At 42.9% G+C, this 20,853-nt stretch overlaps 1 protein-coding gene across 3 annotated transcripts; it reads left to right on the forward strand.

Annotated features, from left to right (window-relative positions):
- Positions 1–624: 624 nt before the first annotated feature.
- tex2 (testis expressed 2) lies at positions 625–20,116 on the forward strand. 3 transcript variants are annotated; one of them, XM_058652748.1, is made up of 13 exons: positions 625–1,156; positions 2,760–2,824; positions 9,447–11,217; positions 11,665–11,865; positions 12,354–12,717; positions 13,287–13,576; positions 14,385–14,528; positions 14,637–14,736; positions 16,082–16,202; positions 16,737–16,859; positions 17,716–17,925; positions 18,401–18,521; positions 19,790–20,116. In XM_058652748.1, exons 3-13 carry the CDS (start codon positions 9,472–9,474, stop codon positions 19,937–19,939), a joined length of 3,570 nt encoding a protein of 1,189 aa, XP_058508731.1. In that variant the 5' UTR covers positions 625–1,156; positions 2,760–2,824; positions 9,447–9,471; the 3' UTR covers positions 19,940–20,116. The 3 variants fall into 3 exon arrangements, with proteins under 3 accessions (XP_058508731.1, XP_058508734.1, XP_058508733.1); XM_058652751.1 differs by having other exon boundaries at positions 16,743–16,859; XM_058652750.1 differs by lacking the exon at positions 2,760–2,824.
- The last annotated feature ends 737 nt before the right edge of the window (positions 20,117–20,853 follow it).

Here is a 20,853-nt window from a genome sequence, read left to right on the forward strand (position 1 = left end):
TTACACTGTAGTTTTTGACATTCACCCATTCACACATTTCAACATGGGGTTAAGTGTCTTGCTCAATAGACTAGCAGAACCAGGAATTGAACCCACATCCTTCCCGTTTAAAGACAACTCACCCAACCACTGAGCTACCATAACTCCTCATGTTTGTAATACTTCTTTTACTTCTAAAACTGGAGTAAAAGTATGTTACCAGAAAATGACTTTGGTGGAAGTTGAAGTCACTTTTATAATATTACTTCAGTAAAAGTCTGTAAAGTATAAAACATGTTCTGTACTTAAGTATCAAATGTCATTAAGTATCCCTTTTAGGTATTTGATACAAGAAAAAGTTGTACTGAAAACTTGCCTTTTTTCCCAAAACAATATGGACTATTTTACACTTGACTCCTGACTAGACTTGATGCTTATTGGCCCTCAGGTGATTTGAGTTTGAGGCTCCTGGTGTAGACACTTTTCCGTGTGACGTAACCACCTCAGGCCGGTAGGTGGCAGCATTTCCAAGCAAATGTAATCGAATTAAAGGAGCTGATATTCGGATGGAGGCGCTGTCACTGTCAGAGCACCTGGTGGATCCGACTCTGGGGTATTTTCTTTCTGCAGCTCGTGGTGATATTAAAACATGGGAATGATCGAGAACTTTCTGATTACATATATATATATGATTACATTTTTTAGATCTATTTGCTGTATATAATCTGTGATGGCTCTGTAGTCTTTATTTACGGAAGTCGGCGAGGGTTTAAACGCTATTTGTGGAGAGCAGCTCGCGTTTCATGGGCATCACTGCAACGCCATGACGCATCTCACACTCTTCTCCTGCTGCAACTCAATAAAATATGAATCACCAGATCGCCGGCGAGGTGACGCCGCTTTGGGCGCAAATGCCATTTAAATAGTCAGGGGAAAGGGGGTGTGGCGCTAAACCGTCGCCCATTCACCAAAACAACACACGCCCAGATCTCGTACAGTTCGGTCTCTGCAGGGTTTGTGTGTGCTCGGACTCTCGGTGGAGGTGCACAGGCCGGTCCATCCTTAGCTGCTGCAGGTCGAGGCAGATTCCTCCTCGCGTTACGCACATCCAGAGCCTATAGATGTGGAGCCCGAGAACAGCAGTGGCCTGCACAGGAGAGAAGATGCGACAGCGACGGTAAGATTAAAGCTGCTGTCTGTCTCTCTCTGTGTGTGTGTGTGTGTGTGGTGGGTGGGTGGGTGGGTGAGTGGGTGTATTTGCTTTCTGTATCAGCTGTTTGGTCCCTGCACCTATTACACCCAGACCACATCACCAGACATGAATCAGTGCAGAGCTGAAGCCAAAGACGTGCAGAGGACAAAGGGGCGGATGGAGATGTAAATATTGTTGGAGAAGCACAAGAGAAGCAGCAGAAATGTCAGAGTGATACACTGAATACAAAATGTATGCATGGAATATACTATACACTGATATTTCCCCTAATAATGACAGAAACGCACGTGGTTGTTTGGGCATGAAGAGCAAGTCTGCCAGTGTCTGATGCTGTAATGTAGGTAAATCACAGCTGTGAAGTGGGAGTCTATTCTAGGAAGTGGCAGTGTCTGTAGGTGGACAGATGCAACTGTGACTCATTGTCCCCACAGTCAAACAAATCTGCTGGTCTCTTTTACGACATAAAGCCTGTATACACATTTCCATTGAGCCCCAACGCTTCACACGACTCTCTCTGTGTTTCTCAGTAGAAGATTCAAGACTCAAGATTCCTTTTAATTGTCATTGGAAGAAAGATATAGCAATATTGTGTTGTGCCTATGTAAAGAAGGTCTATGACTTAAAGCAAAAACCCTGGTCATTTTACTTTTCAGGCAAAGGATCAGGACACAATTAGGGTCACAACAGAATCATTTGCTGTAACATTTCCATTTAAAGTGTATTTTACTTATCTGATGTGTGACTTGTTTTTCATTACCACACACACTGAGCCTTTTTTATTTATACAACAGCCCGGTCAGCTTTTACAAAGGACCACCATGTCTTTACGATATATAATAAGGTGTTTATTTCAGGTAGAAGTCAGTGTAGGCCTGTAATAATGATGGAAACCTTTCAGTCCTCAGTGTCCTCAGGTGAACCGTTGTGTTTGCAGACATGATCCCTGGGTCATGTCCACAGATTAAGGTCCGGACATGGTCCCATGAACACAGTGAGCCATTGTCAGGATGAGACATGTTCAGACCGTCAGGGGAATCTCCAGAATATTCAGGTGGTGGCTGCAGGAGTGAAAACATTGGAGAATCTCTGGAGTGACCTCTGCGGAAATTTGCACTCAATCTGTAAGCAATACACTGGTAATGTATTGCTTACATCCTTCTGCCTTGGGCCTGCAAAGTCTCTTAAAACGCCCCTGTCAAATCATGCACGTTTCCCTCTACATTTACTGTATGTGTTATATAAATACACGTATGTGACATTCATTTAACCAGAGGGCAGCAACCTACAGCTATTTTGATTACTGAAAATTCAGACTTGCGTTTAAAAGACGTGCATGATTTTTTTTTTTATTTGACTTCGGTGATAAGCATCACGTGGCAAAGCCGCAGTTTGAACATAGACGATATTTGTGGTAGAACCGAAAGATCACAGCTGCACGGGATCAGTCCACGTGAGGACCATGGATCGTGTGCATGAGAGACGTTTCTATTTTGTCACTCCATGTTGTTCTTTTTAAATAAATCAATAAATAAAATAATGCCCATCTCTGTTTTCCTCAACATGTTAGGACCATGGTCCATGGTTGAGCTGTGTGTGACAGAGAGGATATTGAATGCCTCTAAAAACCTCAAGGTAAGCCTTCTCCTCTTCTCCACTGACCTTGTGTTTGTGTGTGCGGGTGCTGGAATTGATCCATGGCCTTGAATGACTTGAATTGCCTTTTCCTTGTCTCACTTGCTCTCGGGCTACATCCACACAACCATGTTTCATTTGGAAACAGTGTTGTCAGATATAAACGAGTGTTTCAACTCCGTATCCAAAGTGATGTGTGTGCGACCAGTTAGACACACTGATATTCAAAGAAAAGATGAAGTTCGGCTTGAGGATGTGTGGCGGGTTGTGTTCTCTCTTTGTGGTTGGGTCAGTGTGGTACATGTTCACCCTCATGGATCCACGCTGCGCTGGTCAAGGACTGGATGATGTGCAGTTCCATATGCATACATGCATGTGTAGGTTTCACAGCTTTAAAGTGAGGACATTTTCTGGGAAGTGTCAACTTTGTGAAATGTCATGTGCAAGAGGAAGTTCAGTAGCAACACTTCTGCAACCCAGCGCACATCACTTCCTCTTAATCTTTATCAATCAACGATCGAGTGAGGTGTAGGAGGTGAAAGAACCTTGTCTGATAACACCAGTTTATTTTTCAATTGAATGAAGAGGAGAATATTCATTAGAAGGAGCTCTTTATAAAGGGACGGTAAATATGTCGCACTTCTATAGTCGCGTTGATGACTCAACATGTACTACAATACATACCTACGTGCATGTGTGTGTGTGTGTGTGTGTGTGTGTGCATGTTGTTTAGCACTGATTAGCTGCAGCTGCAGAGCAAACACCTGTTTGTGATTGCACTGATGAGAGAGAGGCACTGGGTGATAATATCTGGCCAATCAGGAAATTGTCATGACAGAAAAAATAAATAACATAAAAGGGAAGTCTTTGTTGACTGATCCCACACAGAGATACTCTGTGCATCCGTCTAGTTATGCGTAAGCAGTGTTTGATCAACAAGGACCAAGAAGGGTCATCCTGGTCATTGTCGTCTTCAGTAATGAGCTGTAGTTGCCCACAGCTAATTACTACAGCGAAGCTAAACATCGATATACTGAGAAACACAGAGGGAGGCGCGTGGAGCTGCTAGGCTTCATCAGCGCGATGTGAACTCGTTTGACAATGTGACATTTTTTTATGTTCCAAACTTTAAAAGTATTGTTTCTTTTACGGTTATCACTGCCAGTGTATTCCTTCCCACTTAGTTTACACACACACACACAGTACATTCCTGCTGTAAATAATGAGTGGCACATGAAATGTGTGTGTTTATCTCAAATACATTCCCATTGTACTCTTGTTTGAGTAACATATACTGCATAAATTACAGTATGTGTTGGGGGAGAATTCCACACCTTTTAATATGAATAAATTGGCTGAATGAGAGAGCTGAATCTGGTTAGAAATGTACCCCCTTTCTTATCTCGTGTAATTAATATGCTAATTCCGCTCAGCCTCTGTCTGTGCTCATGATGCCTCTATTGTGCAGCACATCACTGTCAAAATGGGGGGAAAACATCAATAGACCAGATATTTTGGGCAGCTTTCAGTGTCCCAGATTATTTGTATGATCTTGTTTTATACAGACGGTGGCCATGTCTGGGAATTTGTGGCAAAATAGTGTACATTTTTTTATTTATTATTCACTATTATCCTAATTCTGTTCATAACCAGGAAATGGTTTTTTCTGCCCCACATCCAAAAGTGCCACATGATAAACATGTGTGTGTATATAATTGTGAGTAACGTAATTTTTGTTTCGCAAACATGAGCTTGCTTGCGTCCGAGGTTTGCAGACACGGGCACCAAATCAAATATCTACTGTGGACACGTGAGATCGAAGTACAACAATTCTAAAAGCAAACTCTATCTGTAAAAATGCTCGCACTCTCTGTTTTCCTGTGTTCCCCTCATCCCATGCCTCCCTCCCTCCCTCCCTCCCTCCCTCCCTACCTCGCTCAATCATCCATCCCTCCCTCAATCGCTCCGTTTATGGTGTAATTGGGTAAATTATGACTAATATCAACATTTTCAGGAGTTTGCAGGCTGTCGAGCAGCTTTTACGATGATTACAAATCACTTTATTCTGTATATTTGGATGACTGTGTGTTTGTGTGTGTGTCTAAGCATTCACCCAGCGTTGGATTTACGAACTGTCAAACTGTTTTAGGAGATGTTGACATACAGATGCGACTCTGTTATTTGTCACAGAATTAAAAGTGAAGGATTGATTAAATCGTCACGTTGTGAATTTAATTTTGAGTGAAGATTGAGGTCAACATCAGGTCAAGAATGTCTTTTGATGGAGACATTATTGATCAGGTGTTCTTTCAGCTTTGGGATCGGTTCCCCGATAAATAAATGACTCGTACACAGATAAATCCTATTACTGAACTTCACGCACCAACTAGACCAAGGCTATATGGAGAGAAGGAGCTTCCAAACACAGAGAACGGGTGCAGGGATAAGTGTAGAGCGCGATGAAGGCTTTACCGTTGGCATGGCAACCACCTGATCGGTTGCACGGCGAGGTTTGATTGACGTGGGATTCTGGGTTATAGACTGAGGGAGGGAGAGGTGAGGGAAACTGGTTTGATCCAGCACAGCTGCGCGAGTGCTCTTCATCTCCCTGGCTGTTGTTTACTCTCTCCTCCTACTCTTCTATAAGAGGAGGGCAGTTTGATTCGGAGCAGAGTCACAATCACCGTCAAACCGCCTCTCAGTGTTTCGGTTGATGCTACTTGATCTCTTCATCCTGGACTGGAACAGGATTGTGTTGAGCTTTGTGCATGGTTTATGTTTTCATGTGTGCGTTCGGAGGTCTGTGTGTTCATACTAGAGCTGAAACAATGAATCGATTATTAATCGATTACTTTGAAGTTTTTGTCATGATTAAAACAAGATTTCCCATTGTTTCAGCTTCTTAAATGTGAGTATTTTCTTCATTTCTTTGCTCTGCATAACAAAGAAATCATTAAAAGTGAATCATTTTGGTTTGTGGACAAAACAAGACATTTGAGAACGATTCATTATGAACATAATCGTCAGTTGCAGCTCCAGTTCATACTTGTATTTGTTACATCTTTAAGCAGATTTATGCTCCTTCTCTTTCTGTGTGTGTCTGTGTGTGTGTGTGTGTTACTGTTACTCTAACATATTGAACCAAGAGGCATATTGACACAGTACGTGACACTGAATGGACTGCAAGAGGCTGCAGTCCATAAGGACAAAAACCTTCATTCATTCATCGTCTACTGCTTTATCCTCCACATGAGGGTGTCAGGGGCGCTGGTGCCAATCCCAGCTGACATAGGGCGAAATGCGGGGTAGCATATCATGGTGTTGGAGTTGACTGAGGCCTGTTTTGTGTGGCGAGAGCAGTAAAACATTAGAAAAAAAGGTCTGTGTTGTTTATCATCTGTGATTGTGCTGCAGGACAAAATGTTCCTTGTATTTTTCTGTCTTTCTCCCTCCACATGATTTTTAATTGAATTTATTTATCTAAGTAAAGGGACACTCACTCACTCACTCACTCACTCATCTTCTCCCGCTTTATCCGCCACATTAAAATGTAAAAATGCCAGGTTGTAGCCTGGTATAATATGTAGCCTGTAACCTCAGGTGCTCTGTACTCATTAACATGATTCAATTTCCCTCCCTCCCTCCCTCTCAGTTTGTGTTTGCATCCAGGCAACTGCATGTGTCATGTGAACACAGGGCTCATTTCTTCCGTGCATTCATGTGTAATTCTTTGTACACATAATAGCGAGAAAACTCAAATCTGGCATGCTACTTTAGCACCCTTGACACTTGCACGTCCATGTGTTAAGGGATATCCTTGTGGCACACGTTGAGGTAGATCCAAGAGATTAGTAATGTTGAGCAGAGGAAAATAAATCGGTAAATAAATAAATAAATGGGTAGAATAAATATAACAACTGCAAAGCAATATTCAAATCCCAGTGGGCAATTTAATAAAATAAAAAATAGATCAACCCATACTGGTGTAAAAAAATAGGTGAGGAGCCAAAACTCAAAAAATACATGTCTCAGGCTTGTCTCACACAATGTCTCGCTGGGAAAAAGCAATGATGGAATACAGCGGTGACGACGCGCACACGCCATGCGTCTGGTCTATATGCGCAGGTCAGGTCATAAGATATTTGTCAGGGCATGTGACGATGGGGGTCTGGGGGTTTTTAGCTGCATGATGAAAAAAGGAGAAAATAAAAACATAAAACTTTACTGAATACTCGTATCTTGTCTGAGGCAGAAGGGGTGTTACATCAATTAAAAGGGTTTTTTGGCTCTTTTGGGTAAATCTGGTTCCTTCACTTGAGACCTGAGATACAATTCGCTGAAGGCGGCACAAACTGTTCGCCATAAATACGTCTCCATCTTGCCCTCAGGGCCCACTCTGTCTGCTCGATATTGTAGTGGGAAGGAAATGATTTTAATTTGTGGATAAAGGAAACGTGTCCAGGTTAGCCATTACTTTAGTAGTTCATTTTGCTTTCCTGTTCCATTTTTTTTTAATTTTCTGATTTTCTCTTCTGTGTTTACGCCATGTTTCCCTTTCTCTCATGTCTCTTTATCATATATCTTGCCTTTAACCTATTGCTTTTAACCTCCCTCCCCTTCTCTCACCCCTTCCATGCTGCCTGCAATCACTGATTAGAGTGGCTCTGTCTGCTTTGATTAATTGGATGAGTCTTGTCTTAATTGGATGAGTCTTGTCTCCGGGCCAGTCTACTCCTCTCTTCTATTCTCTTCTCCTCTCCTCTCCTCTCCTCTAAAAAGCAGCTAAAGCAAACACAGAGCTTTTAACGGCACCTGTGCATGCAGAGGGAATAACATAAACTATGGGCGTGACGGCAAACATCACCTATTGCACTTAGTCAACTTGAAAAGTGCTATACATATTTCCAGTGTGCCTTAGTTTTCATATAACTCTTAATCTGGTATGTGTTCAGATTACATTTTCTTTAAATTATAATTATGAATAAACAACAGGCATGAATATCAAAACAAAACATCAGGGAAAATAATTTTTTGCTCTCTTTTTCTACATGGATCCATAAGCCTAAACAGATATTAGCCACAAATGATGTGCAGTTATTTTTTGTCAGTGCAAACTCAAAAGCAATGAATGTCCTAGAGGTCACAGTGGTGTCTGTTTGAATTCCATGATTAATCTTACAAAGAAAACATGCAAATTGTCATATTAACAAATTGATTTAATGAGAAATTGCAGCTGCAGTGTGCTTTTGTGCCTCTGTGTGTGGCTACAGTGCCCTCTGTGATAATTACAAAATAAATAAATGATTCATTTGTCAGTTCTTTAGTATTTGTTGTGTTAATGTGTTGATTGTTGAGGTGTGATGCTGAGTCGGCTCGTTTGGCCACTCCCTGTTAAAACCCTGACTTTAAGACCTGGAACCATCTCCTGCTGTTTACCCTGTGTTTTAAAGAATCCTTCAGATTTAAATAATAACAACAGCAATTACAACTTCTGTTGTCATAGACGTATCTCTCCTCTCATTTCTCCCTCCCTCTTTTCTCCCCCTTCTCACCCACTTTGTGCCTCCTCCATTCCTATTAAAGTGAATTCCACTTCAGAAGCTCATCTCTGAAAGGTCTCTACAGACTCCCTGTGGCTCCTCATCTCTCTGCTTTTTGGTTGCTCCTTTCACTGTCTGTTTTTTATGAGATCCATTTTGTCCGCATAGCAGAGCCAGGGTAGAAGCATCACACACCTACTTACACTCAAAACAACACACACACACACGTCATGTCCCTCGGTGTCAACTTACAGACGCACAAGGTACCCTTCAGCATCTGAAAGAGATGCACCAGGTTTTCCTTTGGACTTGCATGTTTTTGGACTTTGTGAGGAAACTGCAAAACCCATGCACACACGAGAACATGTAAACTCCATGCAGAAAGGCCCTTGCTGCAAAGTCAAGAGTGCTCACCACTACACCAACCGTGTGGCCCCAATATTATTTCTGATTTATTATTGGTCATGGAAATGTTGATATTAATAAGATAAAAGCCATCCACTAACCATAACCCTGGATATTTATCTTAACCTAAACCACAGTCCTTCTCTTGGCCCTAACCTTCTCCCATGCAATAGATATCCACTGTTGGCTCACACTAATATTAATTTTACCCCAGCTCTGCTCCGAGCGTCTAAATGCGCCCGCCAGTTGAACACTGCAGTTTTGATTGAAGCGGTTTTATGTTCAAATTTAAATTAATCAAATGCATGAATTTTCCAAAACACAAAAGTTGTTTTTCCTAAGCAGCCTCGCTCCGTAACCACCAACCTCTTACCATGCAGAATGGAGTTAACTGCAGCTGCTATTTTGATGTTGCTTTGTTTGTTCTGAAGTAAACTGTTGACACAGTGGTGGTGAGCGAGACTAGACAGACGAAGGCCAGACCTAAGAGGGATTCAGTCTGTCAACTGCATAATGAGAGCTAGTGGATATACCTGTCTAGTCTACTAACATTAGCATGAATGGAGAGCTGCAAGTGTGTCCTATACACTATTTGTGTTTGCACGTGTGCGAGGAGAGATTGCGTATTTGCACTGCAATTAACAACGCTATTAACAATGAATTTCCATCTCTTCCAGGCTGTGAGCCCTGTGCAGGGTGGTGATGAGCAGTCAGGGCAGCAGCAGCAGGGGAAGTGGCCAGCATTCTGGCACTCCTCCCCCTCGCCATGTCCCTGGACCCAAGCTGCAGGTGCAGCGCTCTGTCTCTCGTGACACCATCACCATCCACTTCTCTGCTCTGGGAAAGGAGGAAGATGATGAAGAGGAGGAGCTTTATGGGGCACAGGTTGGAGCTACATCTGAGCTGGAAGGGGCTGAGGAGCTGCAAGGACAAGACACCTCTGGAGCCGACAACCAGTCGGTTACCACGGGATTGGAGGCAAAAGAGGAGCTGCTGTTTGAATCCGCTGGCATGGACGCATTATCTGGAGCTACTGTGCTCGCTGTTTCTTCGCCCACCCTGTCTGTGCAGCCCTCAGACCCTCACCCACACACACCCTCTGCAGCCATGACTATTATCACCAACTCCACCCTCTCCCACCTGAGCTCCACACCACCTACCAGCTCCTCCTGGCCCTCTGACAGACCCACAGCTAATTCTCCAGCCACAACCTCCAGCTCCTTTTCCCCTTGTAAGTCTGCAGCGCTGTCATCCTCCAAACCTTTTCTCAGCCTCGTCAGGTCTTTGTCCAATGACATGGAGTCACGAGAATCCACCTCTGCGCCTACCACTGTTACACCATCCCACGCACGGCACCGACACTTAATGAAATCTTTCGTTAAGTCTCTGTCCACGGACACTTCGAAGGCTGAACATCAAGATGGGCCTCCTCATCCCTATCTTCATCAGCAACTGCAGCAAACACAGCCATCCCATAGACCTCCACCTCGCAACATGCAGCTCTTCAAGCAGTTCTCCCAGCCTCGTTTATCCTCCAGCCCTGTCATTGTCACTCAAACAGGTGGCAACTCCAAAACGGCCCCTTGTTCCCCAATCATGTCCCCAGATGGTAGGTCGTTCTTCAAAGTCCAAGAGGTGGAGGCCAAGATAGAAGACACCAGGCGGCGGCTGTCTGAGGTGATGTCTGACCCGCTGCAGCTTTTCAGTAAGATCATAGGGGATGAGTCTGGTATAGCAGCCGGCGGAAGTGCCACTCAACGAGCCAAATTTCTGTCCTCCAGCGCGTCAGAGCTCAGCGGAGCAGCAGCCGTAAATGGACACGTAGAAGGTAGCAGCAACTACAGCATCAAGGAGGAGGAAGGGACAGAAGGTGAAGAAGAGGAACAAACACCCACAGGCAAAGGCTCAGACTCTGTTTTTTTCTCCTTCCCATCACTGACACCAGCTCCAACCCTCCCTCAGGCCTCCTCATCCACTCTCCACAAGTCTCCTTCGCTCACTCTGGGCCACTGCTCGATGTCAGCTCTGGTAGCTCGACAGGAAGATGAGGACTTCTGTGAACTGTACAGTGAAGACTTTGAGTTATGTACTGATACCGAGACACCAGATGGGGATCATCCTGGGTCTCGGCAGCCACATACTGGTAGCACTGGTTTATGCAGTGAACTTGATGCGGAGGAGGAGAAAGTGGAGGAGGAGGAGGTGGACAGTGCGCCAGTGACTGGCCTCATCTTCTTAACACAGTTGGTGTACTGGTACTTAGTCCTTCCAGTGCCACCCTGTGCATGTGCAGTGGTGCATGGTATAGCAGTAGGGTTCATGCTGGCCTTGTTGGTCCTTTGGCTGTCCTCTCCACGGCGCTCCTTATCAGGCTCAAGAAGAAAAAGAGGAAGGATAGGGCACTGGAATGTTGCCCAATTGGATATAAAAGAACCAGGAATATTCAAGGTGAGTGAAAACACAGCATGGCTGGCCACACTATGGCATGTAGATAAATGGCTTTAAAATTCAAAGTAGTTTTTTCCTTCCACTCCTACTCTGCTATAGTTTTATCAGCTTGCAGTTGCAAGAGGTCCACCCTTTTTAACGGTTAAAGGGAAGTCACAGATTGTATTGCCGTTCAGGTTTTACATGTGTAATTGATAGGATTGGCTTGTCATGACTATTATTTTATCCATATGCCATATTATGCACATTGTGCACACTTTCTGTCATTTTGTGTGTATGTAATATGTGACCACCGATCAACAACGACAATCAGCGTAAGACATGAATAAAACAACATCAAATCGCTGTCCTTGATTATGCTGTCCTAGAAGTGTTTGATTTAAAAATGTTGATGTTGATTGGGCATCAATGAAAGCTCACTCCCTCCTGCATTCTACACCCTCTCAGGGCTGGATGAATGAGATCCACTGCTATGACCCGGAGATGTACCATGCCACCCTGACCCACTCTGTTTACGTCCGTCTAGAGGGCTCCATCTTGCGTCTGTCCAAGCCCAACCGGAACATCTCCCGCCGTGCTACACACAACGAGCCTAAACCTGATGTCACCTACATCAGCCAGAAGATCTATGACTTGACCAACAGCAAGGTGTGTTGGGCTTGGGTGTTTGTGAGATGAAGGAGCGATGCTGAAAGTTTGTCTAGTGAAATATGACTTTGACATAAATGCATGATATATATTATCTTGTGTTTAGGCATGTTGAGTTGTGTTTGTGTGGATATGTGTGCGTGTGCTACAAATAAAAAGCTTAGCAGATAGTGACATTAAGCACACGTTAATATTATTAGATTTTCCTTTGCCTGAGTGGATGTTTGGTACAGTGATAAGTCATGCTCTGTGACAAACCTACTTATATTCAGAGTCATATACTCTGTGTAAACATAGAATGTCTTCCACACAGCTGTGTCTCTTGTGTCTGTGTGTGCTCACTCAAGGACAGGACCATAAGAAGACACTGTGTTACAGAGCAAAGCAGTCATGGTTGTCTGCATATTTTAATATAAGCATTTCACTTCCAGAAGCCACAAAATGAGCATGCATGTGATTGTATGAACTTGGTCTATATGCCCCCATAGATCTACCTAATGCCCCAGAGCTTGGCTAGGAAGAGGGTTTGGAATAAAAAGTACCCCATTTGCATTGAGTTGGCCAAGCAGGAAGACTTCATGTCCAAGGCCCAGGGCGAGAAGCCTGAAGCTGGGGAGGACAAATTAACAGGGCCGGGGGAGAAGCTAGAACGAACAGACAAAGTGGAGAAAGCTGAAGGATCAGAATCAGCAGATGAGTCCAAAAGACCAGCTTCTGGAGGAGGGGATCTTACAATCTACCTGTTTGGAAGGACGGGTCGAGAAAAGGAAGAGTGGTTCCGGAGATTTCTCTTTGCATCCAGAATGAGGACGGATGGGAGAGGTGGCAGTCTGTCTGGCATCTGCAAGAGTGGTGAGTGTCTGGCTGACTTTTGCAGACACACACACACACACACAGAGACACACACATCCATTTTCTCAAGTTTACAACTGCACAGCCATCAGATCTGTGCATAAACCCCCAGCTTAGAGACCAATCCCCTCAATTCAGCACACAGATGAATGTAAAGGGGTCAGCAGGATTACATGCACCAGCATATTGTAGTACTGGTCTCCACTGTAGAATATAAGCCTCCGTGAATAAAGGGACACACTGTGTGGGTCCAGTGATATAAGCAGTTAGGATTACTGGGAAGATAATTGAAGAATCAAGCTGTTTTGTGGATATATATAGCGTTTATGTTGAAAGTGGCTGTTTTTAGGGCTAATGTGAATCACAGGATACAGTCTGTGACATATCGATTCATAGTGATGTGATAGCTTGTGAGAAGTGAATATAAAGGAGATCAGATTCCAGCTCTCTAAGGCCAAAGTGCATGCATTATAAATGCAAAATATTATGCATTGATTGGAGTCACTGAAAATGCTGTTGATGCGATGTTATCATATCACATTAACCCCCACTCTGCTCTCTTATTTTAGCCTTCCTATCGTCCTACAGCCGCAGTAGCAGCACCCAGTCTGGTGGAGGCCTGGAGGCTGACAGCAGGAGCAGCAGCCGGGGAAGTTTAGAGGAGCTCGCGCAGTTGCGTCACAGAGAGACCTCCTCGTTTCTGTCCTGTGGCTCCACTGTAGGGATGAAGCAGAAGATGCTGTTGGATTATAGTGTTTATATGGCCAAATATGTCAACCCAGAAGCACCACATGAAAGTCCAGCTGCCACTGACAGTCCTGAAAACAGCCCCGTGAGCAGCCCCAAAACTACCAAAAAGGTATGACCTGAAACTAAACAGAGAGGGCGTTTGCTATGAAGCCTCAGACCCCCGGGCCTTAGAGGTCTGTACCTCAGTCCAAACCTTTTCATTTAATCTGAGGGATCCACACATTGTGTTTTTACAAGAAAGCCGGTTCTGAAGAGTGGCCAGCTGTCAAAATCCACCTTTTCAAACTTCATAATTAAGCACTTTTTTTGTACTTAAGTGGGAGAGTTTACTTTATCAATTTAAAAACAGGAAGGTCAAATGGTGTATACCACTAACAGATTAGGTACTGCATAGAAATAGTGCCCACGCTTACTATAGACTGTCGCACACACACAAACTTAACCTGGAAGTTCAATTTAAAGCTGCAGTGCATATGTTTTGGTTATTGTTATTGTTGTTGTTGTTGTTGTTGTTGTTACTATTCAGCTTGTATTTGGGCTTTGTGAACAAAAACAATGCAACGGTATTTGTATGCTGTGTCCTTCACCTGAAAACTGAAAGTACTTCTCAGAAATGACTGAGCACAATAATTAATTAGTAAAGAGAAAAAGACACACAAATAAGGAGGAGGAGTGATTTGAAGGAGGAGAAGCAGAACAGTCACCGATGGTTTGGGGTAGTGAGTTCCAGAGGGAGGGGGCTGCAGCGGAGAAGTTGTGGAGAGTTGTGTGGAACTGAATCAGCATTATGTGGACTCGTTTCACAGGGATTTGAATGTAACAAACGTTTGTTTTTATTTATATAAGTTGCACACTACAGCTTCAATGTCAAGAAAAAAAATAAAGCTACAGTGCACACCTGTATGTATCGCCTCCAGTTGCGCAGGAGTTCAGAGGAGACCGAGGAGCCTGAAGCGTGGGTCAATGCTTTTCTGGGAAGGATATTTTGGGACTTCCTGGGAGAGAAGTATTGGGCCGATGTAGTCTCCAAAAAGATCCAAATGAAGCTTAGTAAAATCAGGGTGGGTACAAATATACATCAGAATCAGAAAGAACTCTTCATTGTTTGATTAGTGATTATTGTGTCTCTGCTTTCATGTCTAACCTCTTCACTGTCTTTTGTGTTGCAGCTACCATATGTTATGAATGAGCTGACTTTGACAGAGCTAGATATGGGTTTTTCCATCCCTAAGATTCTCCATGCCTCTAAACCCTCTGTGGATCACCAAGGTAGGTTATGTCATGCTTTAATGTTCTTTTGTTAAATTCACCTTGTTTCATCATTTCCCCCGCTGTCAATGAGTTCACTTTCTGCCAGAAATGTATGATCTAATAACAATTGTCTGCACTGCACGGTCTTAGCATGCTATGCCAACGTCCATATTGATAAAGCCAATCTTTGCATGGAAATGCATTGGAGGGCCAATATTAAATTTTTTGCATCTCATACAGGTTCTGTCTTTTCATCTTCCAGATCCTCACCCTTCCTCCCTCTTGCTTTGCTCTTCCTTTTTCCAGATTAGGAAAACTCTGTACCCCTCTCTCCTCTTGCATCCCTCCACATGCCGCACTTAATTAAGCCACAGCAAGATCATACCTTGGGTCCCCCTCATCCATTACTGAGGCACTGACTAAACCTGTCTACTGCCTGTCTCGGTAAATGAGACCAGATAAGTCTCTGAAGGGGGAAAGAAGGGAGGCAGATTGTGGGAGGTGTGGTATTTGTTTTAAGCTTGCTTCTGTTTCCTAAATCATTATGAATGTAAGAGCAGGTTGCCACATTTGTACTTATGTCTGAAATGCTCATTAAGTGTCTGGAAAAGTAATCTGCTTTCACATTTCGATTTGTCAAGGTTATACCTGTTGCTATGCAATCAGTCCATGAGTCATTCTTCTGTAGACTGCACTTCAAGGTTGAGTCTGCAATTCTTAATTTGTGCTGTGTGAACCTGCGCACCCGCAGATATATACCTACAAAGTATTAGCAGTTGCTGTCGGCATGTAATTAGTCCTGCGGGAACGACATCGCCGCACTGTAGAGGGAGATGTTGAAAGAAAAAGAAAAAGCAGCAGTCATAGTAGTAGTAATTCCTCTAAAATAAATGAGATTGTTGCTCCCACCTGTGCCTCTTCTTTTAGACAGGCCGAGAAGAGATATGTGCTCAAATATTCCATAGTGCTGTCATTAAGCTCCTCCTTGACACTGCTGCTACAATGTACAATGAGAATGTTGATGGTGTTTGGGAGATAAATAACAATGAGCACTTCTCAGTTGTTGGGGTAAGGATTCATTGAGCAAACAGCAGAAGGATCAAAATCTAAACACTTCTCCTAACGTCTCACGGGAAGTGTGGTGTGTTCACAGGGCGTTGTAACAGTTGTCGCTGCCTGAGCTGAACTTTTCAGATAGATCTTCTTCGTCCTGGCAGCTCTGCAGGAGACCTCAGGCAGGAGATCCTGGCCTTTTCACTGAAAAAGCATTTAGAGTGTTTGGCGCTATTAAGGTGTTGATGGGAGTGTACAACAGTCATGCTTTTTTTTTTATACTGAGTGTCATGTCTCATTTTCTGTCCAGGCCTGTGGTTTGATCTGGAGGTCACATACACGGGATCCTTCCTCATGACACTAGAGACTAAGATGAACCTGGCCCGTTTGGGGAAGGAGGGCGAGGGACTTGGGGAGCATGGGAAAGAATGGTGAGGTTTTTAATTACGTCTCATTTTTCATTATAAAGTGTATAATGCAGCTTATGAAAGTGATGCCGATTGTCTGTTAAATATCTCACTGATAGTCCTTCACAGAATGTCCTTTGTCCACCTTCATGTGTGACATTCCTTTTTGTCTTAATTGTACGTACATTATCAGTGACAGGGCCAAGCTCTTAGCTAATAAGCTAGAATCTAAGAAATTTAGAGCCATATTCGTTGTCATATCTGCTTTTTCACAGCTCCTACCCTTTTTCTGTTGGTTTTTTTCTCCCTTCTCTTTATATACTAATCCTCTCTCTCTGGACGCTTACCACTGTGGGTTTGTCCAACAACTGGTGAGTATGGGAATAGAGGTCCACTGATGCCTGTCACTGAGTCAGATTACATTTCTGTGTGATTTATATCAGTAGGGATACCTTAATAGGAATCATTTTTGATTATTAATGTGCAAAACCACTTGTGCCTGACTTTCTAACAGTGAATGTGTGTATTTGTGTGTGTGTGTGTGTGTGTGTGAGACAGGCCCAGGCCACGGACTTACTGCCTGGCAGACAGTGACGAGGAGTCATCTAGTGCTGGCTCATCGGATGAGGAGGATTCCCAAGAACCCTTTGGTGAAAAACCTCTTCTGCCCGGAGCAGAGGGGTGAGCAAATGTGTCTTTAAAACATCAGTACAAATGTGAATCTTAGGTTACATCCATATTACCATTTTCATTTAAAAGCACATAAATTGATATACTTGCCATCCACATTACCTTGGCAACAGAAGTTCTCACAACAGGTGAAAGTTAGGAGGAAGCTTTTTGAGGGTGCTGTTTTCAGTCAAGGAGGTGGGCAGTGATATCAGACTCTGCCAATGCCTCAGGTTAGCTTGCAGAGCTTTGTGAAAGGATGACTCTAGGTCAATTTTGTAAACTTTCACAGTTGTCTTGCTCTACTAGGATAGAAGTAATGTAAGAGCGCTTTCACTTTGACGCATCACTCTGTGCGCAGCAGGGGAATGTCGCCACAAGCATGAAAACAAAACACTGCTGTACTGATCAACAGAGAGAGTTGTGAGGAAGTGGTAGGCTTAATCAACATTGTGTGAACTCGTTTGACAAAGGCTTGAATTCAGTTATATTTAAAAGTCATGCACTTCAGCTTCAACACTTCCAGCTTTCAGTTTTACTATGATGTCAGAAACTTTTGCTCATTACCATTGTTGTTTATTGTTAGTACTTTCTGAAACTAAGCAAACAAATGCAGAGGAAAGAATTTACTTTCGTTCAAATGAGAACATGGACAGGGCATAAAATTAGGCAGAAACGCACTCACGCAGACTATGCTGCCCTTTTAGTCCAGCTACCTACTCTCTCCTGCAGGTTCGAAAGCTTGCTGCTGACTTACACGCATTCATTGCCCTCATAGTGGGTGCTTAGCAGCAATAGATGTTACTATGAATAAATGATGAACCTGACTCACTCTTTGCCTCCTCTTCTCCATACCCTGCCCATGTAGCTATGTGGGAGGCCACAGGCCCAGCAAGATCATGCGCTTTGTGGACAAGATAGCCAAGTCAAAGTACTTCCAGAAAGCCACAGAGACGGAGTTCATCAAGAAGAAGATGGAGGAGGTGTCCAACACGCCGCTGCTGCTCACCGTGGAGGTGCAAGAGTGTCGTGGGACGCTTGCTGTCAACATCCCACCTCCCCCCACAGACAGGATATGGTACATTTACTTCCAGGGAGGAGTACATTGAAGACAGTAGGATGTAGTCAGTTGAGAATATAACACTGGGTTGAAAATATATCACTGCACCCTCTGCTGGGCAAATTGAACCATGCATGCTTTGAAAGAATAACAACATGTTCAGTCACTAATGAACTAAATATATTTAGATTTAAGAAAATGATGGCAAAACATTAATTAATAATTATTAGACAGTTTACTGCATGCACAGCAAAGCTTCCCAACCTTGGAGTCAGGATCAAGAAAAAATAAGATGGGTCAAATTAAAAGAGAAAACATCCACAATATTTTCAATTGAGTGTTATTCAGTCAATCTCTTTGTCGCTCAAAAAAATGTTAAAAACTCTGTGATGATGAGGCTTCATTTCCTACACGTGCTGACAAATTGTAACATCTTCTCAGCTCTCATGACATTATATAACTTTGACAATGAATGTATCGTTGTGGCCGTCAGGTATGGTTTCCGAAGTCCGCCTCACCTGGAGCTGAAAGCACGGCCTAAACTGGGTGAGAGAGAGGTCACTCTAGTGCATGTGACTGAATGGATTGAGAAGAAGCTGGATCAGGAGTTCCAGGTACGTAGTAGTGAGGAGACAGGAAACTTTTAATGCTGATAAATACAACTTATTACTCCTCTAGTAAAGTTAAAACTACTACCTTACTACACTTAAGAAACTTGACCAGGGGGCTCAAAGTTTACTGGAGCACAAAGAGAATCTCATAAAGCTCATAAAAGAGGACCCCATGGCTTTCCACCTCCGTGCACTTAAAACAGTTTGCATGAGGCTTTCCCACCCCTCTAATATAGCCACAATAATGACACACTTGCAACTAGATAACTGCCCTGAGGCAGAGGTGGAAACTGCTGCAGCATAGTGCCCCTGTCTATTCTACCACACGTCTACATTTATCCCTGACCAACTCTTCTGGGGGTTATTATTATGTAGTAACCCCTCAAACATGCCTCCAGTAAAATACAGTGTTGCACTGTGCACTGTTGTCATGTGTGAGTGACTGTTTACATCTGGTTTTCAGAAAATGTCACACTCGGCTTTTCAACAGTTTCCAGACATGACAGTGTAAGGTCATTTCTCCAACTCTCTAAAAATGTCATTATGTATATGTATATGTATGTGTATATATATATATATATATATATATATATATATATATATATATATATAAAATGACATTTTTAGAGAGTTGAAGTTATTTTGACTACATTTAAATGTATCTTCAGTGTTGTAATGTAACAAAGTACTAATACTTTGTTACTGTACTTAAGTACAAAATTCACATATCTGTACTTTACTTTGTTATTTATATTTCAAGCAACTTTTACTCCACTACATTTCCCCTAACTATGTTACTACCAAATAAAATGAGAAGAAGAAGACATGGTAATGGTCTGTGCAACGCTTTTCTAGTCTTGATGAGCTGCTTTACACAATAGATTTGCCATTCACACGCTTCAAAATGGAGTTGTGTCTTGCTCAAGGACACGTATAGACTAGCAGGGCCAGGAATTGAACCCACAGCCTTCCAGTTGAAAGACAATTCACCCTACCACTGAGCTACCATAGTAGTTCTAAAACTAAAGTACACTTTATATCAGAAAATTACATTTGATACTTAAGTCCAATAAATGTCATATACTTTAACCAAGTAATATTATAAAAAAGTGACTTCTACCAAAGTCCTTTTCTGGTAAGATACTTGTACTTTTACTCAAGTATCCCTTTTAGGTACTTTATACAAGACTGTGTATATTTCAGTCTCCCTCCTTCAATTTTGTTTGTTTTATTTATGACTTTGCTTTTCTCTGCGTTTGTCCCGCTCACAGAAAATATTTGTGATGCCAAATATGGACGACATATGGCTCCCTATAATGCACTCTGCCATGGACACGCGTTCAAATGCCAACTTGGTTACTGTGACAAATGATGCCTTGAAGGACCCAGAACCAGAGGAGTCTGAGGTCTCCGACATGTGAAGACTGCTGGCCAAAGTGTACACTGATGGGACATTTTATCACCATGGCAATATGACAAGTTCCCACCCGCTCAGACACCACACGAGCAGCAGTGGGCCAGGTCCGCTCACCAATGTTTTTACCCATTCCCTGGTCCTATTGTTGCACCAGTCATTAAATGCACTCACACAACTGGAAGTGCTGGTGGGCTTGCAATCATTTTTTGCCACTATAAGCAGTACAAAATAATTTTTTGTGTGTCACCAAATATGATGATTCTTTAAAGGAAGACAATTTAGGCCGCGTGTTTAACAAAAAATATGGTGGTGGATTAAAAAATAGCCATCTGATTCAATCAAAAACCATTGTACCTGTGATGTACAGATAATCCAAACATCGTAGTTGTACAGTGTTAACCTTTTGTGCAGCCTTTCTAATTGGGCAGTTTATTGTTGCTCGAACTCGAAGTGTGAGTGAGGGAATAATCCTGAAATGTAGGAATGACTTTGCAGAAAGACCCCCCCCATGTCTGTTAAAACTCATTTCAAAGGGAAATCTAAAGTCATTTATCACTCACCACACTGCTGCCTGTGTCAGCCGCCTGGTACTCACTATATGCAAACAGAAGAGTGGCGCTGTGTATATGAAAGTCAGTTTATAACCACTATGGACACTTATAATGTACAGCTAGTGTGCTTTGTGGTGGGGATTAGAGCTGAAACTGACTTTTAAAAAAAATATATCAGCATACACAGGAGCTCAACATTGCTTAGGTCTGATGAATGTATAGTTAGGAGTGCAGCTCTCTGTCTCACTTGAGGAAGAGCTCATTCACTGACAGTGTGCTTCAATGCAACATGCTTCAAGACTTCTTTTTGTATTTCATGAGGTGAGCAGAGGTTAGAGTTTCAGTTTTTCCAGTTCTTAAACAACTT

Source organism: Solea solea, chromosome 16, assembly GCF_958295425.1.
Source record: "Solea solea chromosome 16, fSolSol10.1, whole genome shotgun sequence".
Taxonomy (NCBI): domain Eukaryota; kingdom Metazoa; phylum Chordata; class Actinopteri; order Pleuronectiformes; family Soleidae; genus Solea; species Solea solea.